Source organism: Plectropomus leopardus, chromosome 15 (assembly GCF_026936395.1).
Source record: "Plectropomus leopardus strain MGB_pleo_1.0 chromosome 15, ASM2693639v1, whole genome shotgun sequence".
In the NCBI taxonomy this organism is placed as follows: domain Eukaryota; kingdom Metazoa; phylum Chordata; class Actinopteri; order Perciformes; family Serranidae; genus Plectropomus; species Plectropomus leopardus.
The window spans coordinates 13689481-13698809 of record NC_142190.1 but is presented as its reverse complement, the minus strand read 5'-3'; the positions used below and the strand labels follow the sequence as shown (position 1 = coordinate 13698809).

General features: G+C 37.9%; 2 protein-coding genes across 2 annotated transcripts; one reads left to right on the top strand and one right to left on the bottom strand.

Annotated features, from left to right (window-relative positions):
- Window positions 1-219: 219 nt before the first annotated feature.
- Window positions 220-2469, bottom strand: LOC121952180 (E3 ubiquitin/ISG15 ligase TRIM25-like). The gene has a single exon (XM_088088131.1). It carries the CDS (start codon window positions 2388-2390, stop codon window positions 732-734), a length of 1659 nt encoding a protein of 552 aa, XP_087944257.1. The 5' UTR covers window positions 2391-2469; the 3' UTR covers window positions 220-731.
- Window positions 2470-3494: 1025 nt separating this feature from the next.
- Window positions 3495-9247, top strand: txndc15 (thioredoxin domain containing 15). Its single transcript, XM_042498705.2, has 6 exons — window positions 3495-3684; window positions 5140-5456; window positions 6271-6417; window positions 6935-7098; window positions 8161-8291; window positions 8908-9247. Exons 1-6 carry the CDS (start codon window positions 3588-3590, stop codon window positions 9102-9104), a joined length of 1053 nt encoding a protein of 350 aa, XP_042354639.1. The 5' UTR covers window positions 3495-3587; the 3' UTR covers window positions 9105-9247.
- Window positions 9248-9329: the final 82 nt, after the last annotated feature.

The following is a 9329-nucleotide window of genomic DNA, read 5'->3' as shown; positions in this document are numbered from 1 at the left end:
TGCATCATTGTGCTATTTCTGGTGGAGTATTTAAAAAAAATAATCACCCTGTGTATTTGTCTGATACCAAATATTTTTCAAACAATATATATAAATGATTGGAGAAAAACTTAGTAGAAAAAATATACATTTCTGCGATACTCTGTCGTTGAAAGAAAGAATATAGAGTGTTTCATCAGTGCATTTCTTTTTTAAAAACAGAGGTTTACTGTAAAATGGTTACAAGTCAACAATTTATTTATTTAAAGGATTTTGAACATTGACTGTTCATGAATGTTTCCTTAAAATTGTTACCGTGTGAAGACACTTTGATTCCTAAAAAGACTATTAGCAAACTCATTTTCTAAGGTTACATGTAAAATTACTCCAGTTTTTTCCATAAAGCATGTATGTGGAATACCAAAAAGAAAATGTATACAAATTATGTTTATGAAGATAACTGCACAGCTAAAATGACCTTTGAACCCCAAACTCATTTTAAAACTTATTGCATTCATTTTGCATATGTAATATTTTCAATGTACTGTATGTCATGAAATGTATTAGTAAACATAAGAATCAAATTTCAACAGAAAACATACTTTAATCTCTATGTAGCAAATTAAAAAGACTTTTTTTTTTTATCAAACCATTTCATTGAGTTGCTGTAACATCAGCAAAACAACATAACCCCCCCCCCAAAAAATTTTTTTTTTAAAAAAACAGAGGTCAATCACTTTTTAAACTCCTGTCTACTTGAGCTCACACAACTCAGCAGTGTCTCCGCCAGAATTTGGAAGCCAGAATCCAGGATGGAGAGGCTGAGTGAACGTGGTCTGGACTCTGTGGAGTAGAGTCATGGTTTCAGAGACGCTGTAGTAAGACAGAGTACCGGCTCTGTGATCCAGATAAACTCCGACTGTGGAGGACTGAGGGCCGGAGATGGAAGTAGCATTATTGTTATGTCTGAATTGATAACCTCCACTGTTACACTGTAATGCCCAAGATTTGTCATTATTTCCAAATCCACTTTCATATCGGGTCCCTGTTCTGCTAATATTCTTGTATGCAACGGCTACATTAACATGCCTACTCCACTTTACCTCCCAGTAACAACGCCCAGTCAGACCCTCTCTACTCAGGACCTGCCACCATTTAACAAATCTGTCTGGGTGATCTGAATATGACTGTTCTGCTTCCATTAATGTTGCTTTTCTGTTCTTGTCACTCAGTAACAAATGTCTGTTTGCTGTATTTGGATCCAGTGTGATTTGACGAGAATATCTCATGAATTCAGCTCTGGTTGTGGGCAGTAAAACTTCCACTTGAGTCGCTGCCACTGAGATCTTTGCCCACTCCTCACTCAGAACAGCCTGCAGTTTATCTCTGACCTCTGACACTGCCGCTGTCACATCTTTAAAAGAGCTCAGAGTGATATCAATGCTGGGTACGTCTTCAGACTCACTCAGGTGAGACAGTGAGGAATAGTTGTTTAGGAAATGCAGGTGATCCTCTGTGTGTGAGAGCTTCTCCAGCTCCGTGTCTTTCCTCTGCAGCTCAGTGATCTCCTGCTGCAGCTTCTCCTCCAGCTCTTTGGCTTGACTCACTTTAGTTTTCTGTTGGGATCTGATCTGCTGCTTCACTTCAGATCTTCTTTTCTCGATGAGACGGATCAGCTCAGTGAAGATCTTCTCACTGTCCCTCACAGCTTCATCAGCAGAAAGATTGAATGCCTCCACCCTCTGCTGAAGCTGCTCGATATCTCTCTCTCTGTCCCGGACTCTCTGTTGGATGTTTTGGCGACTCACCCCGAGCTGCATCTGCCTCTCAGCCCTCTCTGCTGCAGCAGAGACGATGTCATGGCCTTTATGATCGTCCATGGAGCAGAGATAACAGATGCCCTGCTGATCAGTGCGGCAGAAGATCTTCATCACCTCGTCGTGGCGAGAGCAGATGTTCTCCTGAAGCTTTAAAGTGGCTTCAACCAGCTTGTGTTTCTTTAATGGAGCCACATTGTAGTGAGGCTGCAGGTGCTGCTCGCAGAAAGAAGCCATACACATCAGACAGGACTTGAAGGCTTTCAGCTTCATCCCAGAGCAGAAATCACAGGCCACATCTTCAGGTCCTGCATAGGAATGATCAGGTGAAGCAGCTTGAAGTCCAACTTTCTTCAGTCCCTCCACTAACTCTGCTAACATGGTACTTTTCACCAGGACAGGCCTTGGTGTGAAGCTCTGCCTGCACTGAGGGCAGCTGTTTGTATTCTTCTTCTCTTGCTCCTCATCCCAGCACTCTTTAATACAGCTCATGCAGTAGCTGTGCCCACAGGGAATAGTCACCGGATCCTTTAGAAGATCCAGACAGATTGAACAGCTCAGGTTTTCTCGATCCAGAATCACTTGCTGCGCCATTTCTCCTCTAGACAACAAAGTGTCAGTAAGTTTCACTCTCTGTTTCCTGATAAAAGGCTGTGGCTCATTTCCTCATTCTCATTCTGATCTGCAGTGTATGAGCTCACAGCTTTTACATTTGATCACATGGTGTTTACACCCATCTGCAAACTGGCAGATCTGTGGAAGGGGAGGGGACGACAAATTTCTGAGCTGAACAGACTTTGAGCAGGAGGTGGAGTTATAAACATTTATTAAATAAGTTAGAAACAAGTTGTGCTTTATTCCAGGAAGAGGAGCAGTTTTATAGTGTCAGTATTACATAACTACACACTTAGAATATCCACTACTACTACTAATATAATACTATTAACATATGTATCACATTTCAAGTAAAATGCATTTTTGCGGTGTGTTAATCGAATTGTTAGGACATGTCAATGAATACATAATGTACCACCCCTGGACAGGACAAGGACCATATAAAGTAACAATATTTTTTATAAAACCAACACCAGAAGTCAACACAGATTACTAAAAAGAATTTCAGAGAAATAAATGTAATTAGACAGATCAGTTATACTTCTGGAAATCCATGAGGGCCTGTTGGTGTTAATTGAATCAAATAAAAACTATTCACATAAGACAGGACAAGGAAGGCCGCTTTATTTTTTAGTCCTATAGGCTTCACATTTCAAACATGGACAAATTAAAGTGCTTCACACCGGCATATAAAAGCAGTAGAATGACATTAAGAGCAATCACCAACCATACATTTTTTTAATTTTAATTTTAATTTTTACATGAAATCAAATAAGATAGGCGCACAAATGGAATATAGCAGAGATGGGTTTACGTAGAGTAAGAGAATACCCAACCTTAATCTTATTCCAATACCTTTTTAATAGCCTAAAACATTTTAAAACTACACATAGTGTGTTTAATTTTTCTCTCTAACTCTGCCTCTCTGCCTGCTTGGTTACATAACCTAGCCAACAAATTCTTCACAATCAAAAAACAGTTTTCTTTCTTTCTTTATTTCTATTTGTTTGCGCGTTGGCCCTCCGGAAGTCGGATTAATATCCGGAAGCAGAATTTAGAGGTGCAACATTTATTTTCTTCCGCTTCAGCTTGAAATGCTCTTTCCTACGAGCCGAACAGGACCGCCTCACAGCTCAACATGTCGTGATAACTGTTCATCTAGTTAAATCAAAAAATATGACGGGGATTTCGAATAAACTTCACTTCTCGTTTGTTTTATTTTTTATGTCCTATCATTTGGATGTTTTGAGGTTTTCGGCTGTGACCGCTCAAGGTAAGAGGCTGACTGACAGCAGCTTGTTAGCACAGAGCTAACACAACACTGTGACAGCTAACGCTAACTAACAGCTTAATAAGCGCTCCGCACACTAACTTATTACTCACTGCATTTAATGTCAGGAAGCTTGCTGTTGTCTCAATGCTGTGCTCACGTTTTAAGCATATGGTTAAATGACAACGCTCAAAACTCGTGACTATTATTATTATTATTATTGATAATTTCTTCTATCTCTTTTATTTATTTATTTATTTATTTATTTATTATTGTTAATTTAATAACTTAAATTAAAAGGAATTAAATTTGTATTTTTTAATTAATTACATTTTTTTTTATGAAGTTGTGGCCGTTATCATGATTTAATAGGGATGTTTAAACGTTATACTACTAATCAAGTGTTTATGAATACATTAAAAGTTTATGTAGGACTTAAGTTTAAAAACTAGTGATGCTCTCTTTTTGAATAACATAGTAATTTAATTTAAAGCAGACTGCAAAGCTGCAATAATTATTGTAACACTGCCTTAACTGTACAACTAATTCCAGCAATAATTCAACTACAGCAATACTAATATGCATTATTCAACTGTGCCTTATTCTTTTCATTATCTGAATTTAGTCCTACCAATACCACGATTTAACCCTTTTTGAAACCTTTCTTTTTTCCCTAGACATTTCCCCCTGGCTATTTTAAAATAATTTTCTAAATCTAATAATTTCTTGCAATTTGTGGAACATTTCTTACCAAGATTTCTTTCAAAAACATTGGGAAAATGCAAGTAGCAGAATTCACACCAATTGCTCTGGGCTTAAAGGTTTAATACTTATGAAAGGCATCTGAAAACACCACAACAAAGTGATGTTGCTCCAGGTTTCAAAGGGTTAACAATATGCTGCACGTATTGTAAAGATTTCTTATTGTTGTTTCTACTTATGTATATATTGTTGTATATATTGTGTTGCACATTGTCGCATTCTACACATATTTTTGTATTTCTAACTTTAAAAATGATGATTTACATTGTAATGTAGCATAAGGCACATATTTCAGTGTTGTTTGCACATTTTAAATACTCAGCAGATCATCCATATTTTGTATTTTTATTTTTTACGTACTAGTTTTAACACTGTAATGTAATGCACATATTTTTACTTTTATATTTTTGACATACTTTTATTCATACACTAATTTCTGTGTCTATAATTCTTGACACTTTACATCAGAGCGACTGTCACATATAATTTTCCCCTTGGCAATCAAGCAAGTATTTCTGTTTCTGTAAGAAGAGCAAGAGATTAGTTTATAAAAAATGTTATGACTTGATTTTATTGGGCGGGACCTAGCTAATTACTTAGATAATATTAAAGACACTTCTTATAAACAGTTGAAGCAAACATACTAATGAAGGCTTGTCATAATAGAAATCTCTTCTGTTGTGTCTGTTTTCTAAGAAAATGATGAGTCACTGGAGCTCATGCTGCCAGAGGATGCGGTGTCCGACCTGGAAAACAGCCCCAAGTTTGTGGAGTCAGAAGACCTGGACTCTCTGCCGAAGAGGCAGTTCAAGACAGCTGAGATCGCAGATGCAGTGATGGGAACCGAAGCTCCCATCGATCCATCCGACATCGAGTCCCTATTCCCCAAAAATGTGAAAGACTTCCAGTCAGGCTTCTCTCCACCTTGTGATGAGAACAGCGCTCAGTGCGGTTCAGCTGCTCTGGCTGCTAAAGAAGCCTCACAGGAGGACAGCAGCGAAACGTCACAGCAGGTAACACACGAGGAGCACTAAACTATGAGCAGGAATAGTTATAAACTGCAGCTGAACGACGAAGGTGAGGTCAGTCCATGATTTTGGGATAAGAGAAAAATCCATCTCTATAATGCATTATTCATTGTGCAAATTAAATATTAGTTTTCACATGTAGTTGCTGCAAATTAACTTATGCTTCCTATATTATTTTAATCAAGTATGATCAAGTCTCTTTGAATATTAATTAAATCAGTTAACCCCCCACAAAAAAAAACAAAACAAAAAAACAAAAAAAGAAAGTCAAATGCTAAAATAATGTAGAACATATGCCCTAAGCTTTTTTTCTGGTATAACTGAAATGATAGTCAATTCATGGATTATTTCACCACAAGTTTATCAGCACCGCTAATCGTAACTTAAGAAACTAAGTAAGTGGTTTTTAAGCGAAACACCATTCATTCTGTGGTTACAGGATTTACTGTTTTTCTTCTTCTTGTGTGATTGTAAATGGAATAAATGGAATTTGACTTTTGGTTGAGCAAAACATTTTAAGACATCGTCATGAGCGAAAAGAAATGGCTGTGTTACTATTTTCCAACTGATTATAAACCAAACAACTATCAATAAATTGAAAAAAAAGTTAGTTATATAAACAAATAATGAAAATAAGCCAGTTGTCGCCTTAGTTTGGATTTTAGATTTTGATGTCACATTAAATTTGCTGATTTTTTTTAAAGAGGCATGCCTCAGCTAAGATCAGTCAAAATAGACAATGATGAGTGCAGGAGTAGAAGCAGTGCTTCAGAAGTTGTCTTTTGATGTCTACCTCCAGATCACTCTTGACATAGTGCGTGCGGACATCACGCCAACCGAAGAGCAGAACACCACAGAGACCGCCAAGACGTATAAGGTCAACTGCGACAAGAGGAACATCACAGGAATGGACATTTTTACTGTGCAGGTCCTCAACGCGTCACAGGTATTCATGCTGCTAATTTTGCATCATTGTAATTGACCCGAGGCTGTAGGTTTTAAAGGGACAGTTCACTCCAAAATCAAAAGTGGGGTGAAGTGTCCCTTTAAGCTAATAATGTCTGTCAGGATTATTTGTTAATTAAATTTAACGGAACAAACATACAAACTACTTAAGACGCAAGAACAACTACCTTAGTAGAGGTAATTGTATCCTTTGTCATGCAATATATTAATACTAACAAACTGGGTTTTGCAGACTCATTTGCAAATAAATTATGAACGAGAATTACAGCAATACAGAGAGAAAGTTGATGCATGTTCTGGGAAAAGGGTTTTATAAGCTGTCAGATCAATCCAGGGTTTGTTTTATTTTTCTTTGGCTTTCATTTCTGCTTTTCTGCAATGTGTCCTTGATATGAAATGTTGCTGATAAATCCCATAATCACAATTGTTTTTATTCCTCAAATAAAATGCCAGAGGAAAGAATCCATCCTTCAGTCTTTGTTCCTCTTTTCTCTCAGGACCTGATGGAGTTCCTAAACGCTAACAGCACAGAGTGCTCCGTGGTGCTGTTCTTCACCGCCTGGTGCCAGTTCTCAGCCAGCCTGGCACCTCACTTCAATGCTCTGCCGCGAGTCTTTCCCAGCATGCACTTCCTGGCTCTGGATGCCTCTCAGCACAGCAGGTGAAGGGTCATGTTTTCTGTTATTATTGTGTATCATCCCCCTCTCTGTGAAAACCCGCTTTAAAGCAGCATTAAGGGATTTCTGATTTTTATTACTTTTTGTGTCCTGTGGCTCCGGTAACATTAGTCTGTATCTGATAGGAATAAAACTCGCAGTTTTATGAGCAACGAGTAAACTGGCTAATTGGATTAGGGATCCTTAAAAAAACATAGAGAAGTGTGTGTGTGCATGTTAGCAAAAATACAAACTGTAAAACAAGGTTTTCTTTGCTTTAAGGGGTTAATAATTTCCCTCAAAGCAGCCAGTATGTTAACAGAAACTGTCTGTACATTTATACCAGTGGTTTCCAACCTTTTTAGCTTGTGACCCCCTAGAATAAAACATTTTTTACTTGTGATCCCTCATCACAGGTTATGGCCTCAGTGTGGGATATGGGCCATAAGCAGTTAAAAAAAACAATTTTGTTTTCTTCTCGGATTTATCAGATGCTAGGAGCTCCCCAGGAGGTGAACGTTTTTAGTAAATTACAAGTGAAATGCAAAAATGATTAAAAAAAAAGAAGCATTTTTTGTATTTGCTTTATCTCTTAACCATCTTGTGAACGGCTGCCTTAGACTTGTGCTTTGCGTGAGACAAAAATCAGAACAAATAAAAGCAAAGCCAAGCGTGCACGGAGATAACCAGGAAAATATTCATTTTGAAATTTTCAGTTTTGTTGAGACTTTCACAGATGTTTTGATTCCATTTTATGACGTTTTTATTTAATGGTAGATTGTGTTATATTGAGAGGTGTTTATAATATTCCCTCGTGTGTATGCAAATATGTGTGAAAAACTTAAAAAACACCCTTGAATATAATGCAGAGGAACCAAAAAACAACACAGAGATCAATCAATGACCTTTTGAAAGAATCTTAACCAAACCTGAACATTATATGCATGTTTATATTTATTTAGTCTTTTTTTTTTTGTTTAGATCGGAGCATATCAGCAAATATCTAAAGCTGAATTGTCATTTGTCATTTTTTATTGTTTTGTGTGTCTCCATCCTCCACCAACCAGCCTCTCCACGAGGTTTGGGACTGTGGCAGTGCCCAACATCCTGCTGTTCCAGGGGGCCAAACCCATGGCTCGCTTCAACCACACCGACAGAACACTGGATACGCTCACCTCCTTCATCGCTAACCAGACAGGTACGAACTGAGTAGAAGCAGCCTGAGATGACGTAATTTGTAGGTTTTAAGAGAAGCAAATTTCTCTGGAAAGAGTGCTGACTCTCGGCTGATTTAGTTTTGATCGGTCACTCTCCGTCAGTCACACTTGATGAAATAATAACTTTACAACTAGGACAGAGGTAAGATATTCCTCTGCCCATTTGTTTTGTAAACACCGTGCTCAGTAATTTTAGACATGCTGTGCGTGCTGGATAAATGAAGCTCTTTCACTTGTCAAATTTGCAAAGGTTGACTTAGACTTAAGTTCTACAACACAAGGTGTTGCTACACCTGAATCTCAGAATCCCCAAAATTTAGTGAATGATAATAGATTAAAATAAAAATATATATTGTCAAGTGTTTAAAAAGTCTACATTGTAAGTTGACTGTTCTTGGTCCTGCACTCTGGACTGGGTCCCAGGTGGTTTTAAGAAATTTGGGTGGTTTGAAGGCACTTTTTTGACAAGAAAAAAATGGATCACTCCTGTGCAAAATGAATGATGTGCATTTTTTTCTGGTTGCCATTAGAAACATCTTTGTATGTTTCCCATCCCTGCTCACCAAGCCTGCTGTATTTTCTGTTAAACTCTTCCAGGGTTTGAAGTCGGCCCCGACAAAAACGTGACAGATACAGACCGTCTCGGCCCTCTCCCAAGCGTCCCAGTGAAAAGCATCGACTGGCTGCTGGTCTTTTCTGTCCTCTTCATCACAGGCTTCACTATGTACGCCATCCTGCGGACAGACAGCATCCGCTGGCTCATACCGGGACAGGAGCACGAGCATCAGGACTGAAAACACAGACTGCAAGTCACTGGATGTAAACGATTATTTGATTAATGATTTAGTTTGTTATTGAAATTAACAAATGCTAATTTGCTTTTGTTTCAAGTGTTGGATGAACAAAATAAACTCATTTGAGCCATTGTGATTTCTAATTAAGAATGTATTCATTTGTTGCTGTTAATTAACATTTTAGGCAGTTAACGGGTGTGTGTCTTCTATGCTTTTTTATTAGAT

Bases quoted from the DNA above. Each gene is read 5' to 3' on its own strand.
- txndc15 (XM_042498705.2), top strand. From the start codon at position 3,588: ATGACGGGGATTTCGAATAAACTTCACTTCTCGTTTGTTTTATTTTTT. The intron at 5,457-6,270 runs GTAACACACGAG...GTCTACCTCCAG, and splicing joins GCAGCGAAACGTCACAGCAG to ATCACTCTTGACATAGTGCG. The intron at 7,099-8,160 runs GTGAAGGGTCAT...TCCACCAACCAG, and splicing joins GATGCCTCTCAGCACAGCAG to CCTCTCCACGAGGTTTGGGA.
- LOC121952180 (XM_088088131.1), bottom strand. From the start codon at position 2,390: ATGGCGCAGCAAGTGATTCTGGATCGAGAAAACCTGAGCTGTTCAATC.